Source organism: Quercus suber, unplaced genomic scaffold (assembly GCF_002906115.3).
Source record: "Quercus suber isolate HL8 unplaced genomic scaffold, Cork oak 2.0 scaffold_37, whole genome shotgun sequence".
Lineage (NCBI taxonomy): Eukaryota > Viridiplantae > Streptophyta > Magnoliopsida > Fagales > Fagaceae > Quercus > Quercus suber.
Window position 1 is genome coordinate 962,361 of NW_027069502.1, and position 22,416 is coordinate 984,776.

Consider the following 22,416-nt stretch of genomic DNA (forward strand, 5'->3'; position numbering starts at 1 on the left):
ATGAAATGCTTTGGGGAGTTGAAAATAAGCGTAGATTCGAAGATTCTAAAGAAGTCAACCTTTCGATCTGCTGCTGAATCCAGGAGTAAGCAATACAACCTGGAAAACTTCTCTCTCGTTGGGCAAATATGTGTTGTCAATCTTGTCGTGTTGATGTTTAAGAAAAGGCTCAAACCCCTCACTGGGCACATAAACATAGTTGAATTTACTGTGTTGTAGTTCAATAGAAAGGCCTCCTTAATTGGGAAAATAAACTACGTCACACTAATAAACAGTGTCAAATTGAACATTATGTAGTTCAAGAAGTTTTTGAGAGGCCAAGTCAATATGGTTTGAGCAAGAATATATAGGGCAAATATTTGGTAGGGAATTGGATGGGTAGGAGGTTCATATCGCTGATCAATATCAACTAGCACCTATACCAGAGTTGGTTCAACTCATTTTGTAGAGTGAGTTTTCCTTGAGGCATTTTTTGAAGAGTTATTAGTTTTTTCCAATATTGCAATGGTGGTACTATCAATTTTTTTTGTAGGCAAAAAAAAAAAAAAAACCATTAATTTGATATATTTTTGTAAACAACTTTAGCCTCGATTGAATTGGTTTCTTTGTAGCAGTACCACTATGATCATGCTAAAATTGTGCAATATTGACCATATTATTGCATTGTTAAATATTTTTCATATAATATATGGCCACATTTTTATGAAGGTTTTTAATATTTGTATAGTAAATTCTACAATCATAGTTAACATGCCATGCCTAAACTAGTATAGTTTATTTTTCAACTTAATTTCTTATGCACAACTTTGTAAAGTTTTACATCATCTAGGTAGAAATATAGTTTTACCAACTTTTAGCTAATAAGTAGATAAATTTTCAACAAATAAGCCGATAAAGTTTGAGGAAAAAAACCTAATTCAACTTTTAGCTAATAAGTTTTCAGCAAATAAGTAGATAAATTTTGAGGGAAAAAAAACCTAATTCAAAGCACATTTACTTTATAGAAAAATTCAAAAAAAAAAATTTAAGTAAAATTTTATTTCGGCATCCAAAACATGCATTATTTTATTTATTTATTTTTCCTTGAATAAAACAAGCTTTAAGTCTGCTTTCCTACAGAGGATCCCAGTTCATGTTTCAATCATAGTAACATATCAATAAACGCAACGACCCAACCCAGCCGAAAAGCCCCAAACAAACCAATAGTTTTGGCAAACTAAACCTAGAAATTGCACCAATCATAACAAAAATTTATTGTCTAAATGGCCTATTAGTTGAGTCACCCTTACTGGAAATAAAGAAATTTGACAAGAGAGTGTGTGAGAGTTATGGACTACAAGAAACTGAAGTGATACGATGCCTTCGAAGGTCGAATAGAATTCATGCTTTAGAAATGAGAGGACAAGATGTTCTCCCTTATTGGGAAAATAATTATCATTTTTTCTGTGTTTATATTCAAGAAGAGGGTTAGGGCGTATAAGCATAGTCGAATTTACTGTGTTATAGTTAAGAGGAGGGCCTCCCTAATTGGAGAAATATATAGTGTCAAACTGAAGATTTTGTAGTTTAAAAATGAGAGAGTAGATCAGTTTGGTTTGAGCAAGAAAATGGCGAGACCAATATTTTGTAGGGAATTGGATGACTTCATATCATTATATTAATAACAACTAGCACCTTAGAGCATTTGTATCAAAGGTTCTAAATTTTGTAGCTTTTAGCATCTCAAAAGGCCACTTTATCTATTTTACCACTTCACTATAAAATACATCCAACATCACAAGTTCTATTTTTTTAGCACTTCATTTAAAATAATATAAACAACCCATTAAAATAATAAAAAAACATCACCACAAAATCTACAACAACCAACCACAACTCATTACCACTAGCCACTGCACCTCCACCACCAACCACATCCATAACTCACCACCCACCGCAAGAAGAAGAAGAACAAAAAAAAAAAAACCCACAACCTATCACCACCAGCCACAATACAACCTACCATCACAACCACAACCCACCGTCACAACCATAACCCACTGCCACCGCCAAACCCAGAGATCGCCATAGCCAAACCCACAACCATTATCAACCACCATCGCCACTACAACCACCAATCCACAATACCCACACCTAAAATCAATTACCACCACCACAACCAAAAATCCACAAGACCCTCACCCAAAATCAACCACCACCACAACTACAACCACCAATCCAAAAGACCCACCCCCAAATCAAGTACCACCAAGGCACCACCGCCAATCCACGAAACTCACTCCAAAAATCAACCACCACCACCACCACAACCACCAATCCACAAGACCTACACCTAAAATAAACCACCACCACCAATCCACAAAATTCACTCTCAAAATCAACAACCACCACCATCACCACAACAATCTGACACAAACCCATACCAATAGCCTAGGCACGAACCAAGGACAACCACCAATGAGTACAGACCACCACGGTGACTAGAAGAGAGACTAGGATGAGCAACCTTGAGCCATCGTGTGAGAGGATAGAGGTGATGGAGGAGAAGTGAGATAGAGAGAGTGCAGAGAATGGGTTTAGCCGAATGGGTTGTGGGGAAGAGGGGAGAGGGGAGAGGAGAGAGAGAGGAGAATGAAGAATAAAATCAAATAAAAAATTTATAACATTTAGCTACAATGAGCTGTTACTATTAAGTATTAACAGCTCACTGTAGCTAGCTGCCAAATTTTTTAAGATATAGCATTATTGATGGAGCTAGGTCTTTGTGTTTGGAGCTATAAAAATAACATTTCATCTCGTTTACAACATTTGTTGTGAATGCTCTTATAGTAGGGTTAACTTAAAACATTTTATGGTTTAAGGAGATAATTTAAACTGGAGAGTTATTAGTTTCTTCCAATATCCCAATGATGGAACTATCGTTGAATGCTTATTTGCAAAAAAAAAAAAAAAAAATGATATATTTTTTAAAGAATTTCAATCTCAATTGAATTGATTTATTTGTAATAGTACCACTATAATCATGCTAACCGTCTAAAAAAACTAAAATCATACTACAATCATGCAATATTAAATATTGTTGATGGTCATTTTTGTAAAATAGGCCCAACTTAGCCATGCAGGCAGCAAATAGAGGTGACAAATATAGAATAAAACCATTAAACTTAAGCGGTAGGAATAATGGATCACAGGCCCATAACATAAACAAATGAGTCTTTGAGGAAGCAAATGGGCCCGGAAAGAGAGAAATGGCACTCATGGGCAGTATATGGTATGAAAAAGTGAGAATGGGCCGCGGTAGGTCTAAGGCAATGCAAACAAAGAAAGTAGGGGTTGATGGCAAGCCCATAAACCCCAAGGATGAGAATAAGGAAATTGGACTGGAGAAACCCAATCAAGTTAGTAAAAGCCCATGGGAATGCAGAGTTAATGAGTAGGCCGAGGAAGTCCAAAGGAAGTAAATGGCCCGCAGGCCCAACGGAAAACGAAAGGGACACTGGAGCCCATAAGTAAGAACACCAGTGGCCATATTAAGCCACTAGGGGAAAGAATGGAATGACAGGCCTGAAAAGAGGCCCAACATGAGCAAATTGCCGCGGCAAGAAATGCCAAGTAATGTGGTAGAAAGCTAGGATAATTAAGAAGTAAGCTGAAAGAAATAAGAAGCCCAGTATCAAGTAAAGCCCCGTCCCTAGAGGGAACAGTAAATTATGTAAACAGCCCACGTAAAAGAACAAAGAAGTGCGGTAGGTTGTGCAAATAAAAGCTCCAGATCACGGCAAACGCATGAGCAGCAAGTAGATTTTGAATATACATAACAGGAAGGCACGCACAAGGTCCAGGCACCACCAGCTTGTACCCAGCCAATATGGGATGTGGTGGGGCCATGGGTCTGAGGTAAGAGGTAAGGGGGGTGTGGTTTGGTGGTGGGGAGAGGGGAAAAGATCTATTTTGCGATTCCTGCCCAAGCCCTTTTAGGAGGTACGTCCTGCTGGGATGACAGACCCCTAAAAGAGGCAATGTTGAGGGCGGAACTGTTGAGTGCATGCCATGGAGAGAGAGAAAAAGCATTTACGCCATGGCAGGAAAGGATGCCACGACAGACTAACAAACAACACAAACCTGCCTTTGTCTAGCAAGGGTAAGTGAAACACAGATGAGCCTCTGGGTGGTCAGCAAGTACACTCAGACCAGACAAAGACGGTTAAGGGGGTAAAGTGGTAAAATCCGGTCACGATAGACCTTATAAAAGGACCCTTGTCGTGCCCTGCAAAGAGGATCAAAAAATAGAGGTATCATGAAGTAAAAGGAAAATAAAAGAAAAAGAAAAGAAATAAGAAAAGATAAGAGAGAAAACAGAAAACAAAGAGAAAAAGTGTAATGGGCATGCACTAATAGATCGGTTCCTTTCTCTCCCCCTCAAAATCCCACTTTCTTGAAGACGATTGAACAATAGTGATTCCTTTAGGCACTAATCATTTAGGTCTAATTCCCTCAAAGTCATTAATCCCCACGATATGATATTTTCCTGGGAGATTAGTTTCATTGAGAGGAAGCGTTATTCTTCTTTGGTCTTTGCCACTACGGACTCAAACTTAACTTGATATTATTTATTTGATTAATTCATATTGTCATTTAATCTTTCACTTCTTTTTGTAAAGCCATTGTCATTACTGTGATTGTCATAAAAAGAGAGATTACTTAGTTATTTCCCATCTGCCGTGACTTATTTAAAACAACTCTGCCTGCTATAAGCACTCTCTTGGTAGACGAGGCCAAGTTTGTGCACAAGCCGGCTCAGAGTGAGTTGTAGTTGGGCTGGTCTCAACTCTCCTACTCAGAATACCTGGGCCCATCACCGCAGGAGGCAACCTAGCCCAAAGCATAACACAAAAAAGGCCCCTATAAACATTTTATTAGCATGTTAAATGTTTTTTTCATGCAGTATACCACTACATTTCTATTATCAAAAGTAAACAAAAAAAAGGAATGATATGTCTACAACATTTTTTCAACAAATCCTAAGTGGCAGATTATTACCGGTTGTTATTGTTGAGGCAAAAAAGTAATCTTAATGTTAATTTCAAATTTGAACCAATAACAACTAACTACTTGTAATTTGTTGTAAAAATATTGTAGACGTAGCATCTCTCAAACACAAAAACTCTTTTAGTTAAATATATTTTTAGTAAAAGTTACGCAATTATAGGTAACATACCTTGACTAAACTATAACTATTACAATTTATTTTTCAACTTGTTAGCTTTAGTTGCTTATGCACAACTTTGTATAGTTTCACATCATCTAGTCTAGATAGAGGTAGAAATACAGTTTTTCCAACTTTTAACGATCTTCTATAAAATAAAATGAAAAACTTTCAGCAAATAAGTAAATAAATTCTCAGCAAAAAAAAAAAAAAAAAACCTAATTCAAATCACATTTAAAGTTCTAATATATTTTGTCCCATTTATTTATCCTTGAAAAGAACCATCCTAAGAGCATTAGCATTGGAAAATGCTAATGCTACTCTATTTTACCATTCCAAACCACACTTTATCATTATACCATACCATTTTACAATACTTCCAGCATCCCAAAACTCTATTTTTATTAAAATATTATTTTTAATCTTTTTTTATTATTTCTTTCTTAATTGTCACTTTTTTTCAATTTTTTCAGCTTACCTATGATTTCCAACGGTCACATTTTGCTAGGTTCAAAAAAAAAAAAAAAAGTTTTTTTTTTTTTTTCATTTTGAAGTGGAAACTTTATAACATAAAAGCCAACAAGGAATACAACAAGAGACAAAGGCCACAGCAATCAACAAATACAACAGAAGCTATACCAACGCCAACAGATCATTTTGAACTAGCCTAGACACCACAGATGGGGTATCCCCGTTCCACATGCAAGAAGTCCCAGTTCTACGCGCAAACTGAGCTAGCTCATGCGCAACAGCATTAAAATCTCTACTCAGATGTTTAAAAATACAGCTTTCAAAGCTCTCACACACAAAAAGAACTCCCTACAGAATGTGCCCCAAATCACTACCTATGTTATTGCTGGGTTCCGCAACAATAGTTTCACACTGATATAATTCACAACAAAACTTATATAATTCATCCAAATATCCAACACATATGCATCCCAATCAAAATATCAAACCCGAAAACCTAGCAACACCCAATCAATCCCTTCCCACTTTAGCATCAATAGCCCAACTTTTGTCATTATTCAATATCAAACCTGAAAACCCAGCAACACCAAATCAATCCCTTCTCACTTTAGCATCAATAGCCCAACTTTTCTCATTTGAATAATGACAATAACATTCACAGCCTTTGTAACATTCATAGCCTTTGTAACATTCAAACATTCAAACATAAGACAAATAAAAAACCCCTCTTCTCTTTAACAGCCTTTCAAACATATCACAGCCTTTGTAACATTCAAACATCACAACTGAATAATGACAATAAAAAACCCAAGTGTTGAGGTAATCCAAGTGTTCATACAACAAGTATCAGCAATAGTTACAAACTGCCATACAACAAATGTTCATACAACAAACTCAATCCTTTGTAACCCAAGTGTTCATACAACAAACTAACTGCCATGTTTAAGAGTCAGCAATAGTTACTTCCACCTCCACACCAGGCTCAATCGTAATGGAGGTAATCTACTTAACAACATCTAGGGAGCTAAACAGGTCAATAACATGCTTGTGGATACAAAGTTCAAATCTATCCCAAGTGTTGGTACCTACAAACCAGAAATGAAAAGAATTCACAATAATATTCATACAAGGAAATGAACAACACAAAAACATCTTTCATAATAGATACATTTCTCAAACACTTACCAAGTTCCTACAACTCCCTTTGTAATTACCATAAATGCTCAATGAGGTCTGATTGGAGTTGAAAATGATTTTTATGGTCTCGAATACATTGATGGGTTTCAATGAACTCCGTAAATGTATTTGTGTTCTCTCGTGACAGTTGTATAGTAGGATTGTCATCAATTTGCTCATAATCTAATTCCACCGCTTTATTTACATCTCGCTCATCCTTAACGATCATATTATGAAGAATTACACACACTTTCATGATGTCTTGAAGCGTTTCACTATGGAAAAATCTTGCAGGTCCACGCACAATTGCAAATCTTGCTTGAAGCACCCCAAATGCACGCTCTACATCCTTCTTATTCGCCTCTTGGGCTTTTGCAAATAATTTGTTTTTGTGTCCTTGTGGAGATGGAATTGTTTTAACGAATGTTGACCACTTTAGATATATGTCATCGGCAAGGTAGTATCCCATTGTATACTCATGACCATTGATTGAGTAATTAACTGCAAGAGCACGTCTTTGTTCAAGCTCAGAAAATATAAGAGACCGTTCTAATACATTAATGTCATTATTTGACCTAGGTAACCCAAAAAATGCATGCCATATCCAAAGATCAAATGATGCTATTGCTTCCAAAACAATGGTTGGCTCACGAATGTGACCAGAGTACTGACCTTTCCATGCAACCGGACAATTTTTCCATTTCCAATGCATGCAATCAATGCTCCCTAGCATCCTTGGAAATCCACGTCTTTCCCCATTGGCTAAAAGTCTAGCAATGTCTTCGTTGTTTGGGGACCTCAAGTATTCCTTGGAGAAAATATCAACCACCGCTTTAACAAATTTTTTTAGACTTTTCATTGCAGTGAATTCTCCAATCTGCAAATACTCATCCATAAAATCAGCTGTAACTCCATACGCAAGCATCCTAAGTGCAGTTGTTATCTTTTGAAGAGAAGATAAACCCCATTTTTGTGCACTATCTCTTTTTTGCATAAAGTAAGATTCATATGCCTCTACCTTATGCTGAATACGGAGAAAAAGATTCTGACTCATCTGAAATCTCCTCCGAAATAAATTAGGAGGATACATTGGTGTGTCGGCAAAGTAGTCGAGATAAAGTCTTTTATGGCCTGCCAAGCGATCACGTTCGATATACTGACGACGTTTACGTTGTACTCTTGAACCCTTAAGAACTCGCCTCATTATCTCATCCTCGTCCGAGTCGTCAAAAAGCAACTTTTTAAAAAGAGAGCGACCCATAGAGACAACCTTAAAGACAACAGTGTTAGGAAATTATCAACTATTATTGAACAAGAAATTATCTCACTTAAATAGCTTAAAACGTACTTAAAACAGCCCCATAACAGATTTTGACAAATTCTGCCACTAAAACAGACATAAAACAGCCACATAGACAAACTTCAAGAAAAATTACACACACTTAAATAGCTTAAAACATACTTAAAACAGCTCCATAACAGATTTTGACAGATTCTTATTATGAGCTTAAGGTTTTATATAGGTTGGTGTTCTTGCTTTATTACTGTTTTATACTTTATTTGAAGAATAAACATGAAGAATACAATCACAAAACCATGGCAAGCGAAGTCAATTAATAGTCTAGTGCCCTGTTTTATAGGTAGTAAGTTGACATTGAGAAAACACGGGTGCATATAATGCCTCCTCTGGGACTATTGCACTGTAGCAACTATTGTATCAGAAATAATATATTTTATTCATGTTTTCCCCCCGAAACTTCTCTCTCATCACTACATTATGCGCGGGGACTTCTCACTCTATTCCCTCTCTGTTTCTCCATTTGGTCTCTCATCTCCGAAATTTCTCACTTCATCACCATCTTCGAAATTTCAGACTTCATCACCATCGCCGAAATTTCTCACCCATCTCCATCTCCGAAATTTCTCACCCGATTCACCCTCACCCATTCATCCTCACCCATCTCCATCGCTGAAGCTTCACCTTCACCCATTCACCGATTCAACCTCACCTCACCCATTCACCGATTCACCCTCACCCATCTCAACCGATTCACCCTCACCCATTCTCAAGGGTTTTTGGGTTTGGTTCAGATTTTGCAAAAATGAAGCTCCGTCGGTGTTAGGGGATTTAGCTCCGTCAGTTTTGGTGCTGACTGAAAGGTGGGTTTTGATCAATGTATTAGAGTTTTGTGTTTGTGTTTCTTTTCTCTCTCTGCAATAAAAAGAGGGTTTCAGCTTGTGTTTGTGTTTGGGTTTTGATAAAATAATTGTTGTTGATGTTTGCAGAGTTTTTGTTGTTGATTTAGCATCTTCAAAAAGTTTGCTCAGTTCTTCAATTATTAGTAAGTATCTCTCTCTATCTATTTCTCTCCCTTCTCTCTTTTCTCTTTGTTTCTGTACCCCTCTATAACCGTTCTTTGATAAGCATTTTTTTTCCTCACAAATCATTCAACAGCTCAATTAGTTTTATAATTACGATATCTAGTTGCTCTATGGTGTTTTATGCTTTCATTTTTATTATTTATTCTTTTTGTTTAGAAGGGTGTGTACCATGTATCACCAAGTTTGTCAGCAACACATGTTGTTTCTCTTATCTATCTATCTAATCTTTTAACTTTTCCACATTGCTGTGGTTACGAATGCATATGTATCAAGGGTCCAAACTAATATAGAGTAAATTGCAATGTTCTTGTCATCCAAGTAATGCACTTGATGTTGATAGGGCCATTTAACATTCGTAAGTTGGAGTCATATTATAGAGCCAAAATATGTGCTAACTTCCATAGATATTCTCCTATTGAATGAGATGAAAATATTAAATATGCATAGGCGGTTTCAGTAGCCTGACAATTGAATTGTGAAGTACTTACGATGTATAGTAAAGTCCTAGTGAGGATTTTAAGGGGAAATATGGTGATGACCTTACAGATATGTTTGAACTCTGAACTAAAACAAGATGAGGCATGAAATATAAATCCTTCATGAGCTACTAAATTATGCAAAAAATAATGAAGGCATTATGCACAGTGGTCAATTGCTAATTCTTTAGACCCCGGAAGGTCTCATGAATAACAAATAACTTAGTGACAATTGAACATCAAATTAGTGAAGTCTTAGCAGAACCTCACTTAATTTTTTGGGGTCATTTTCAAAATTTATTCTGAAATGATCCTGAAAGAATTAACTAGCAAGTCATGGAAAATTTTATATTTGTAGTTTTCAAGTATCAAATAGTGTGCAATTTGGAGTTTTCAAGAGGAGGTTATGGCTATAGATAATTTTGAATTCTATTGCTTTTAGTGTGTCTTTTTGCTTTCCAAAGTGTATTTTCCAATTCCTAAGTCCTGTTAGTTGTGTTTGAATATTTGGTCAAGTCATTGGTATTTATTATGGCTTTTGCTAACAAGTGTCCTAATAAGTGGCCATATTTATTTGTGTTTTATTGTTTACAAAAGAGGTTCAAGGGAGTAAATTTTGTTGATGATATGAGGATTCTCCATAGAAGTTGCTAAACTTGTATTTTTCTGCATAATCTCTTAATTTTTAGTTTCAACACCTTAGGATCTAGTCTTGAGCCCTTTTGTGATCAATCTAATTCAGTTTCTCCAGGTGTTTTTGAATCATTGGATTGTCGTGCGTTACATATATTGTTTTGATTAGGAGTTGTCAACATATATTGTAGAATGTTGCTATATGTGAGAAGTTGCCACCAAAATATTATGATTAGCTTATACTGATTGTAAAGATACAAATAAGAATTGACTTCATACGCTAATTGACTTCATACACTAATTGTTTTAAGTTCCCTATTTAAAAGGGATGGCTAGGCAAGAAGACTATGAACAATATGGTAATTTCTTACAAGCGGATTCTGATTTTGTGGAGCCATTTTTAAGTGGGTCTTAAAATCCTTCAGTGCCCATCCATTCTTTACCAGAAGTTGAAATTGTCACCTCTAAACGTGGTGGCAACTTTAGTGTAGATGAGGACCTCCTCCTCATCTCTGCATGGCTTAAAATTGGCATGGATGCTGTGCATGGTACTGAACAAAAGGGTGACAAATTTTGGACGAAAATTTGGGAATCATTTTGCAAAAACTATACTTACAGAACCACACGTTCTAGTACCTCCCTATCAAGTCAATGGGGAAATATTAATAGGGAGACGAGTAGGTTTGCTGGGTTCATGGCTAAAGTTGAAGCCCGAAATAGCAGTGGTGGAACTGACGAGGACAATGTATAAATTATATTGCAATGGTGTTACAATATTAATTTCCTTTATAGTTTCAAGACTCTAATTATTATTATTATTTTTTAAAAACTTTAGTTGAAAGAGGCAAAGGAACTATATAAATCTACACCAAATCCTCAACACGGCAAAAAACAAGCTTTTGTTTATGAATATTGTTGGGTTGCGTTGAAGAACCAACCAAAGTGGAGTATGCCTAAGGAAAGATCAAAAAGGCTCCCTCAAACTCCAAGTTCAATTGATCAAGTTGATAGTAATGATGATGACACAGTGGTACTAGAAAGACCAATTGGTAGAAAAGCCAAAAAGGCTAAGCGAAAGAGGGCAGATGGTGATAAGGGTTTCGATAATTATTTGGCAAAAAAATTGCAGTATATTCAGGCATCACATGAACAAGACCAAGAGGCTCTTCACATCAAAGCGGAAAAGCTTTGTCTTAAAACTATTAAGGAGGAGGGAAGAATAATGACCATGGATACAAGTGGCATGAATGACAAAGAAAGACGTTATTTTGAAAATCTCAAGGATCAAATCCTTGCAAGACAAGTTGGAGTTGACCCAAGGAACATGTAGATGTCTTGTTGTAACCTTATTTTGGTAGTAAATTATTTTGGGGTTGGGTTTGGCATATGTAGATGCCATTTTGTAAATAGCCTTATTTTGGTAGTGGCTTATTTTAAGCATAGGTTTGGAACATATAGGTGATGTATTGTTCCAACTTGATCAATTGGCAGTAGGTTGTGCCACTTATGTAATCACATCATTTTTGTTTATATGAAAAACTTATGTATTTTCTAAGGGTGTTTCTTTGGCTGTTTATGATAGTTAAGTTTGCTAGCTGTTTGTGTGGCTGTTTTACTGCTGTTTGTGTGGCTGTTTGGTGAGATTAAAAGCACTATGTCATGTACCACTTAATTTTTTTTTGGGTGTGGCTGTTTGAAAGGGAAGGGGAATTCATCTGTTTTTTGGCTTTCACACTTTCACACCAGCTGACACAGAAGGTAAATAATGTTGGATGTGCTAGCTATGTGGTGTGGGTTAAGTTAACTTTGACCATTAATAAATGTTCCTTATGGTAAATGAGTAAAGACTAGTAGAGAACATAAACTCATGGGTTTGCTAACAAATTTCTTTCTAACACTTTCTAATTTCTACTTGAGTTATAAATTAAGAAGTCCACTTATGTATTAACTTTGACCATTAATAAGGCAAGACATTCTGTTTTTGGGCCACTGGACTTATCCAGGAGTGCTCTCTTTGGTTACAATCTTTTGCTCAATGACATGTTAGGCTAGTTTCAAAGTCTTGTATTAGTTTAGCAGCCCATTTACCAACCTTTTCTATTACTGTAGATGTGGACATGTGGATATAGAGGAAAACTCCACCCTGCCTGCATAGCTTGAGTCTTAATTCAATAAGAATCTGGTGTAAAATAGGGGGTTAAGCATGCTAGATTAGCATTTCAAAAAATAATGAATAGGATGTGCCAGGCACAATTAATATTGTCCCACTCAATTTATTTTTATCTCACCAAAATAAGCTTATATCAATCACACACTTTTTTTTTTGGTTTAAAAAAACAAGCACAATTCACACAAATTGGTTTTCAAAAGTGGTACATGACATAGGTGAATTGTTATTTTTTATATTGTAGTACTAATGCTAGATACTAAAAGTGAGCATTAATTATTACATATTCATAAGTCCTTATGCAATGGAGGAAGAAGTGTTTGTTAGAGATCTGTGGACTCATTAGATGACACATGGATGTTGCCTTTAGACTTGGTGACAACTAAAGAAAAGGGAGGTGGGGCTATTTTGGCAGATTCATTGGATTATTTTCATTAGAATGCTCTTGTAGAGCAAGGGAGCTTGTTAATATTATTAGAGATTTAATATTGGACATTTCCATTGAATCTAGTTGGTCCTTTGTGGTTTCCTTCAATTTAATTGTTCAGCTGCAACAATCTCTTAGCCGTGTCATGTGCCTTTTCTTCTTTCAGTTACCATTAGTTGCATTAATAGCATTAATTAGTTGTGGCCTATTGAACATACTCATATAGAAATTACTTCTTATTCCTCTTTTCGGTATACAAGAAAGGAAGGAATAGGTGATATGTCATTTCTTATTAAATTATTACGATCGTACTATTGCATATGAGCGCACAGTGGTCCATGTATAAAATGACTTTGAACAGTTTTAGTTGTTTCCTTGGAATGAGTCCATGCATTCCTGCTTGTTTTGTGCCACTGTCCCAGAGGAGGCATTATATGCACTAGTGTTTTCTCAATGTCAACTTACTACCTATAAAACAGGGCACTAGACTATTAATTGACTTCGCTTGCCATGGTTTTGTGATTGTATTCTTCATGTTTATTCTTCAAATAAAGTATAAAACAGTAATAAAGCAAGAACACCAACCTATATAAAACCTTAAGCTCATAATAAGAATCTGTCAAAATCTATTATGGGGCTATTTTAAGTATGTTTTAAGCTATTTAAGTGTGTGTAATTTTTCTTGAAGTTTGTCTATGTGGCTGTTTTATGTCTGTTTTAGTGGCAGAATTTGTCAAAATCTGTTATGGGGCTGTTTTAAGTACGTTTTAAGCTATTTAAGTGAGATAATTTCCTGTTCAATAATAGTTGATAATTTCCTAACACTGTTGTCTTCAAGGTTGTCTCTATGGGTCGCTCTCTTTTTAAAAAGTTGCTTTTTGACGACTCGGACGAGGACGAGATAATAAGGTGAGTTCTTAAGGGTTCAAGAGTACAACGTAAACGTCGTCAGTATATCGAACGTGATCGTTTGGCAGGCCATAAAAGACTTTATCTTGACTACTTTGCCGACACACCAGTGTATCCTCCTAATTTATTTCGGAGGAGATTTCGGATGAGTCAGAATCTTTTTCTCCGTATTCAGCATAAGGTAGAGGCATATGAATCTTACTTTATCCAAAAAAGAGATAGTGCACAAAAATGGGGTTTATCTTCTCTTCAAAAGATAACAGCTGCACTTAGGATGCTTGCGTATGGAGTTACAGCTGATTTTATGGATGAGTATTTGCGGATTGGAGAATCCACTGCAATGTAAAGTCTGAAAAAATTTGTTAAAGCGGTGGTTGATATTTTCTCCAAGGAATACTTGAGGTCCCCAAACAACGAAGACATTGCTAGACTTTTAGCCAATGGGGAAAGACGTGGACTTCCAGGGATGCTAGGGAGCATTGATTGCATGCATTGGAAATGGAAAAATTGTCAGGTTGCATGGAAAGGTCAGTACTTTGGTCACATTCGTGAGCCAACCATTGTTTTGGAAGCAGTAGCATCATTTGATCTTTGGATATGGCATGCATTTTTTGGGTTATCTGGGTCAAATAATGACATTAATGTATTAGAACGGTCTCCTATATTTTCTGAGCTCGAACAAGGACGTGCTCTTGCAGTTAATTACTCAATCAATGGTCATGAGTATACAATGGGATACTACCTTGTCGATGGCATATATCCGAAGTGGTCAACATCCGTTAAAACAATTCCATCTCCACAAGGACACAAAAACAAATTATTTGCAAAAGCCTAAGAGGCGAATAGGAAGGATGTAGAGTGTGCATTTGGAGTGCTTCAAGCAAGATTTGCAATTGTGCGTGGACCTGCAAGATTTTTCCATAGTGAAACGCTTCAAGACATCATGAAAGCGTGTGTAATTCTTCATAATATGATCGTTGAGGATGAGCGAGATGTAAATGAAGCGGTGGAATTAGATTATGAGCAAATTGATGACAATCCTACTATACAACTGTCACGAGAGAATACAAATACATTTACGGAGTTCATTGAAACCCATCAATGTATTCGAGACCATAAAAATCATTTTCAACTCCAATCAGACCTCATTGAGCATTTATGGCAATTACAAGGGGAGTTGTAAGAACTTGGTAAGTGTGTGAGAAATGTATCTATTATGAAAGATGTTTTTGTGTTGTTCATTTCCTTGTATGAATATTATTGTGAATTCTTTTCATTTCTAGTTTGTACGTACCAACACTTGGGATAGATTTGAACTTTGTATCCACAAGCATGTTATCGACTTGTTTAGCTCCCCAGATGTTGTTAAGCAAATTACCTTTATTACGATTGAGCCTGGTGTGGAGGTGGAAGTAATATTGCTGACTCTTAAACATGGCAGTTAGTTTGTTGTATGAACACTTGGGTTACAAAGGATTGAGTTTGTTGTATGAACATTTGTTGTATGGCAGTTAGTAACTATTGCTGACACTTGTTGTATGAACACTTGGATTACCTCAACACTTGGGTTTTTTATTGTCATTATTCAGTTGTGATGTTTGAATGTTACAAAGGCTGTGATATGTTTGAAAGGCTGTTAAAGAGAAGAGGGGTTTTTTATTTGTCTTATGTTTGAATGTTTGAATGTTACAAAGGCTGTGAATGTTACAAAGGCTATGAATGTTATTGTCATTATTCAGATGAGAAAAGTTGGGCTATTGATGCTAAAGTGAGAAGGGATTGATTTGGTGTTGCTGGGTTTTCAAGTTTGATATTGAATAATGACAAAAGTTGGACTATTGATGCTAAAGTGGGAAGGGATTGATTGGGTGTTACTGGGTTTTTGGGTTTGATATTTTGATTGGGATGCATATGTGTTGGATATTTGGGTGAATTATATAAGTTTTGTTGTGAATTATATCAGTGTGAAACTATTGTTGCGGAACCCAGCAATAACACAGGTAGCGATTTGGGGCACATTCTGCAGGGAGTTCTTCTTGTGTGTGAGAGCTTTGAAAGCTTTATTTTTAAACATCTGAGTAGAGATTTTAATGCTGTTGCGCATGAGCTAGCTCAGTTTGCGCGTAGAACTGGGACTTCTTGCATGTGGAACGGGGATACCCCATCTGTGGTGTCTAGGCTAGTTCAAAAGGATCTTTTGGCGTTGGTATAGCTTCTGTTGTATTTGTTGATTGCTGTGGCCTTTGTCTCTTGTTGTATTCCTTGTTGGCTTTTATGTTATAAAGTTTTCACTTCAAAAAGAAAAAAAAATTTTTTTTTTTTTTTTTTTTTTTTTGAACCCAGCAAAATGTGATTGTTGGAAATCATAGGTAAGCTGAAAAAACTGAAAAAAAGTGACAGTTAAGAAAGAAATAATAAAAAAATAATAAAAAATAATATTTTAATAAAAATAGAGTTTTGGAATGCTGGAAGTATTGTAAAATAGTATGGTATAATGATAAAGTGAGGTTTTAGAATGGTAAAATAAAGTAGTATTAGCATTTTTCAATGCTAATGCTCTGATGCAGTTAGTTTTAAGGCTTAAAATGCTATATTTCTCTTATATTTGGCTTTAGCATTTTTCAATGCTAATGCTATAAGTGGTTCACTACACACGATCCCGGCCCATGTTTCAATCACAACCACACATCAGACTCAACGGCCCAGCCCCGCCCAAAGTCCAAAACAAACCGGTAAATTTGGCGGTTCGATACGAATCCTACCCCTAAAAATTGCGCCAATCGCAAAACATTTCAAAACTTTTTGCCGCCTAAAAATAAAAACCCAATACAGTCACCACCTGTAATACTATTTTCATTTCTAAAAAATTAGAATTTCACAGAGTAGATTATAGATCTGACAAAAAACCCTAGTTGTTCTCCATTGATTTCATCACAGAGAGATATGGAGAGCGACGATGATTTTCAGCTACTCCCACAATCGGAAGAGATTTCTCCTTCGGAGAGAAAGCTGAAGCGCTTGAAGAAAGCAATTAGGGTTTCCACCGAGCCTTCCTCGCCTTTGTTGGATTTCCCTAAATCTGAAGCCCTAGATTCGGAGGAGTTGAAGGATTTGTCGCCGTCGGGGGCGGGATCGGAATCGGAGGAGGGTTTTGATGGAGGAAATGAATTGGATTTTGGTTTGGGTGGCGAAGAAGAAGAAGAAAATTGTTTGGGGGTTAAGACTAAGAGGGTTTTGGAGTTTGACTCCGTGGGTGACGATTTCGACCCAAAACGCGACGATCCGAGCGAAGAGATGGGAGATGGGGTTGATGATCTGAGAATTGAGGAACCAGTGAAGAGACGACGTAGTTCTGATGAGCTTGATGAAAATATAGACAACAAGAAGACGAAGAAGAAAAAGAAGAAGAATGTTGATGCGAGTGTTGTTGATCTTGATGCTACCACCAAAAAAATGACTAAAAGGGTATTTCTTTCCCTCTCTCTTTTGGGTTTTGGGTTTTGTTTTTGTTGTAATTAATAGTTGCTGCTATTTTTACAGGAAAGAAGGGACAATCTTAAGCAACTTCGGGCTGAGTCTCAGAGACTCTTACGAGGTATAAAGTTATGTTTAAGACCCTTTATTTTGTTGAACTTGTTTGCATAGTTTGATTTAGTGGGTTTAATTAGTTTTACCATTTTGTCTTTGTTGTTAGAAACTAGAGATGCATCATTTAAACCTGTACCGCTTGTTCAGAAGCCGATATCTTCAGTTTTGGAGAAGATTCGCCAAAGAAAGCTGGAGATTGCAAAAAAGTGGGTAGTTTAATTTGGGTTTATATTTATGTACATATTGGTCAATGTATTTATGCTTGGTTTGTGTGTGGCAGATCTGTTGCTATAAACAGTATGTCTCTTCTTGATGATGATGATGATGGCGATGATGGTTTTGTAAGGGAAGTGGTAGTGGATTGTAATTCAGGGGGTCCTATTGATGAAGATAGGGGAAATGATGGAGTGGTAAAAGTGGCTAGTGAAGAAACGATTGAACTTCCTGCTAACATGAAGAGCAATTTAGATGAGCTATGTATGGATGAATCAAGTGATATTAAAGATCACTCCAGCTGTGAAAGTATACCTTCCCAAATGGTGAGTTATAAGGCACGACAAGTTCTTGATGAATTTAACTGTTGTAAAATGGAAAAAAGTGTAGGCACACTAATTTAATACCATAAAGGATTGCGCATGCATGGTTTTACATATGTCATAACTCTTTTTTACCTCAACAAGTTAAACATTTGATGTATCCATGAATTTGGTTTAGCCATTTAGGGTAATTCCTATTTCAGTGTGTATGTACTCACTGTGTGCAACAATCACTACCTTTGGTTTATTAGGGTATTGTTGGATTGAATGTTTTGTCCCAAAATCACTTGTATATAAACTTTAATAACTAGTGCATATATGGAGAATTGTTGGAAGTTTGTAAATGATGTTTCCCTATATTTATATTGAGCAACGTGTTTGTTGTTGACTTGATGTGAATATGTGATCGCAAGAAGGCAAGCAATGTTAAGTTGAATGGCAACATCTCAGAAGCTTGAAATATACAATTATAATTGCACAACATTTTGGTCATCACTTTAAACCCTCTAAGTGTGACACCTAAATTAGGTCTTTTGTTATTGTAGTGATCATTAGAGTTAGTGCTTCTTAGAAGTTAGGCTATTTTTTTTTTCCTGGTTGCAATTGTTAATGTGCGTTTAGATACTACTTATTTTGCTGAAAACTAAAAATAATAAAAAAATATATTCGGGTTACTGTTGACATGAACAGTATACTGTTCATTTGTCTTGTCTCACTGTTCATGGGACATGAACAGTGCACTGGTAAAAAAAAAAGAAGCTGAAAAAACCCAAAACGTGAAACACAGACGTGAAACTCACTATACAAACGCACCCTTGGAGTGTAATTTTGATAGGACTGATGGTGAAGAGGGTTTCATACTGCTGCTGATCCCAAATCCTATTTAGTTGTGATAAAGGCTTTATTTTGGGATAGACTAGCCATATGTTGTAATGCCTCTACATTGCAGGATGTGGATAAGGAATCCAAACAAGAATTTCGAGCTCCAATTGGTGATACCCAGGTACTTCTTCCCCACCCTCTCCCCAAAAAAAAAAAACTGAATTGTTTGGAAGTTATTCTTACCCTATTGGTGTGTTGTATAAAAAATTAGGGCTGTGTTCTGATTCAAAACAAGTAACTCTAAGGATGATTAGTATATTTGTATGTTGTAGGAGCTCTTTTCTGATTCCCAAACAAGTGACTCTATGGATGAGCTACCTAGCAAGACACCCAGCAGTCCCTTGGAAGAAGTTATGGCTCCATCCATACTTGCAATGAATTTAAAGCTTGATTCTGCTCCTCCTGATGATGTGTAAGTGTTTGTAGAATTTCTTTCTTTTACAGTTCTACACAGCAAAATCATTATCTGTTTTGTGACCTTATTTTCATTACACCTCAAGATCCCTTGTTAGGATATCATTGTCAGGGAATAGATTGCTCTCTGTTTCTGTATTGTATGGTTTTACTTATTTATGTTTGTCTATGACAACCGGTTCCTTTTCTCACCATCTGAATAATCATTTATCAATTAAAATGGTATTTTTTTTGTGTGAATATTATATATATATATATATATTTATTTATTTATTTTGTGTGTGTGAATTTGTGATCCATACTATAGTTGGCTATTATAAACTTGAGGCATACCATACTTGGACTCTACATTATCTCCAGTCTAGGTGTTCTAAAATGTAAAGTTGATTATTGCTTCTCTTTTGTAGTTCTTCTGATGAAGAGAGCAATGACAAGGAGAACATTGCTCCCCATCCACATGGATTAACTGATTTATCTTCATTCCTTGATCCTGTTAAAGCATTTGTTGATGATGAAGCAGAGGAAGAAGATGACAGTGATAATGACATGCTTCGATTCCAAGATAATGAAGAAGATGAGGACAATGAGGATTTATTATAGTTGGCTATTATAAACTTGAGGCATACCATACTTGGACTCTACATTATCTCCAGTCTAGGTGTTCTAAAATGTAAAGTTGATTATTGCTTCTCTTTTGTAGTTCTTCTGATGAAGAGAGCAATGACAAGGAGAACATTGCTCCCCATCCACATGGATTAACTGATTTATCTTCATTCCTTGATCCTGTTAAAGCATTTGTTGATGATGAAGCAGAGGAAGAAGATGACAGTGATAATGACATGCTTCGATTCCAAGATAATGAAGAAGATGAGGACAATGAGGATTTAGAAGAACTTAAGGATATGATAGCAACTGGATATGAAGAAAAGCCAGTTGATAATGAGAAGCGTAATCAACTTCATCAGAAGTGGCTTGAACAACAGGATGCGGCTGGAACAGAAAATCTTTTGCAGAAATTTAATTGTGGTTCAAAATTGAAAGAAACAACTTTGCTTGAAGAGGAAGAAGATGAGGAAGGTGATGAATACAAAGAGGATTTTGGCGGTGAAGCTGCAGAAGATTCGAACCCAACAAATGTTGCACGGATGAATTTAAAAAAGGCAAAGCAAATGATTCCTCAAATGTTTACGGATAAGGATGATGTATATTTATCATCTGATGATGAGGAAACAGAAAAGAGGCTAGCTAAGCAGTGCCTATTTGAGAAATCTGTGAGTTCTTAGCAGTTTATTTATTATTATCTTCAGAAATATGATTTATTTTCTAATGCTTTATCAGAATTTTCTGCTATCTTGTCTAATAATAGATCTGGTCTGTATTAGTTATATCAATTAAACTATTTGTTCTGAGTATTGTACAATTCACAAGATGGTCGCTGAAGGTTATGATATGAAACAGGAGCCAGCTATGTTTTTATCACCAGCAGAGGATGAGAGTTCCAGAGAAGTTTTTGGTCTTATAAAGAAGTTGAATATTGTCCCTGACTCTAAGAAGAAAGCCAAAACACCTTGTATGGTCTTTAGTATATTAGTTCTATATTTTACTCATCAAAGACAAATAAACGTTCTGCATTATATTTCAGCCACCAGTCTTCTGTGTTTATTTTGTTATGCTTCTCATCTTATTGTTATTGCTATTTTTATTTTATGCAGCCCTTTATAAAATGCCACCTGTTGGAGGAAAGAGTAACATACTGTCCAAGGTAAACCAGTTTGCACTTGGGATTTTGAATGTAGATTGCAGTATTGTTAGCTATGCTATTTTAATTGATTATCAGTTTCTGTAACAAAAAGAGTATCCAAACTTAAACTGGTGTGCTTAAGTGAAATATCAAGAACACATTCTTTGTTTTAGATCTCATACCAAAGGTATGCCAGATAGTCTGCATGTTCTATTTCCATGATGGTGATAGCTGGTTCCTGTCTCCTTTCCCCTTTCTAACTTCTAACATGCATAATCGTGAACATTTTTTGAACACTGGGAATCCAGTTGTCATTTTCTGCTTCCAACTTTATTTTTAATAAATTCTGTGCACATACACATATTGATGGGAGATATCAGTTATAAAGAACATTTTGAATTAACTATAACTATGGCATTGGTCATTCTTGCAGTCTTCTTTCCTTGGTCGGGGGTCAAATCATTCCTTGCCCTCATCCCAAAAGAAAGCATCAGGCAAAGTTCGTTCTTTTATTTTTGGTCGAGATGACAGCAATAGCAGGAGTTCAATCTCAATGTCTGGTCTAGATGACAGCAACAGCAGGTGTTCAATCTCAATGTCAGAGGGTTCTTCTGATGCGGTAAGCTCAAACAGGGAGCAAGGCTGAAGTATATACAAATTTTCTTGCTTTCTTCATTTTTGATATACTTTTACTCGCTGCACTGACTTAGTCAGCGATCTGTTTTACCATAAGGTGATTAAAGGGAGGTGGGGGGGAATTATTATTGGAGATGCAATGAGAATATTGAGGTTTTCTAATTTCTGGGTTGGTTGCAATTGATTAGGGACTATCAGAATGCACCTCTATTGATAGCATTTCAACTATGAACTTTTAGTTTACCATCACAGCATTCATTCCAGTTGCTCCTGTGGCAGTTTCTTGATGATAGAATGCTAAATATATCTTTCTCAATTTATCAATTTCAATTTTATTTGAACATGCAGATTCAGAGAGAGAATCAACCAAAAAGGCCTGCTTCAGCCAAGTTCAGTAACTCACAAACTAAAGCTAGTACCCAGAACACAAGATCTGTAGCTGAAATGAAGTCAGGTACTTCACTGTTCGAGATATTAAGGCGATCCTCCCTGCAATCTGAGCAGTGCACTCGAGATAGTGTGGTTGTGCAAACTGAATCCGTTTTTGCTGCATTTAAATTGTCAAAGAAGCCAATAAAGACAGAAGGAAAAGCTTGATGTGTATATATAAGAAAGCCTTGTTATTGTTTGACTCAATGTTTTTTGAGAAGTTCATTTGTTTATCATATGTTCTTTGCATCTATATGAGCCAATTTCAGAAGCCCTGGTTACCTTATTTTTAACTCTGAGTTTGGGTCATATCAGATTGCTTTTAATGGGAATCTTGATGGGG

General features: G+C 36.1%; 2 protein-coding genes across 2 annotated transcripts; one reads left to right on the forward strand and one right to left on the reverse strand.

Annotated features, from left to right (window-relative positions):
• Positions 1-6,743: 6,743 nt before the first annotated feature.
• Positions 6,744-8,844, reverse strand: LOC112038335 (uncharacterized). The gene is made up of 3 exons (XM_065770859.1): positions 8,782-8,844; positions 6,892-8,123; positions 6,744-6,762 (listed from the first exon to the last, which is right to left on the reverse strand). The coding sequence occupies exons 1-3, from the start codon at positions 8,842-8,844 to the stop codon at positions 6,744-6,746; spliced, it is 1,314 nt and encodes a 437-aa protein (XP_065626931.1).
• A 7,733-nt stretch (positions 8,845-16,577) lies between these two features.
• Positions 16,578-22,344, forward strand: LOC111983180 (transcriptional regulator IFH1). Its single transcript, XM_065770860.1, has 12 exons — positions 16,578-17,312; positions 17,388-17,442; positions 17,542-17,641; positions 17,716-17,974; positions 18,921-18,974; positions 19,126-19,265; positions 19,675-19,866; positions 19,968-20,538; positions 20,726-20,837; positions 20,980-21,029; positions 21,442-21,627; positions 21,993-22,344. The coding sequence occupies exons 1-12, from the start codon at positions 16,791-16,793 to the stop codon at positions 22,239-22,241; spliced, it is 2,490 nt and encodes an 829-aa protein (XP_065626932.1). The 5' UTR covers positions 16,578-16,790; the 3' UTR covers positions 22,242-22,344.
• Positions 22,345-22,416: the final 72 nt, after the last annotated feature.

What these genes read in the sequence shown, in the direction of transcription:
- LOC112038335 (XM_065770859.1), bottom strand. Translation starts at nt 8,844, where the DNA reads ATGGGTGAAGGTGAAGCTTCAGCGATGGAGATGGGTGAGGATGAATGG. An exon ending in AATGGGTGAGGGTGAATCGG is followed by an intron (nt 8,124 to 8,781) that starts GTGAGAAATTTC and finishes GTTGTCTTTAAG; the next exon opens with GTTGTCTCTATGGGTCGCTC.
- LOC111983180 (XM_065770860.1), top strand. Translation starts at nt 16,791, where the DNA reads ATGGAGAGCGACGATGATTTTCAGCTACTCCCACAATCGGAAGAGATT. An exon ending in AAGCTGGAGATTGCAAAAAA is followed by an intron (nt 17,642 to 17,715) that starts GTGGGTAGTTTA and finishes TGTGTGTGGCAG; the next exon opens with ATCTGTTGCTATAAACAGTA. An exon ending in AGAGTAACATACTGTCCAAG is followed by an intron (nt 21,030 to 21,441) that starts GTAAACCAGTTT and finishes TCATTCTTGCAG; the next exon opens with TCTTCTTTCCTTGGTCGGGG.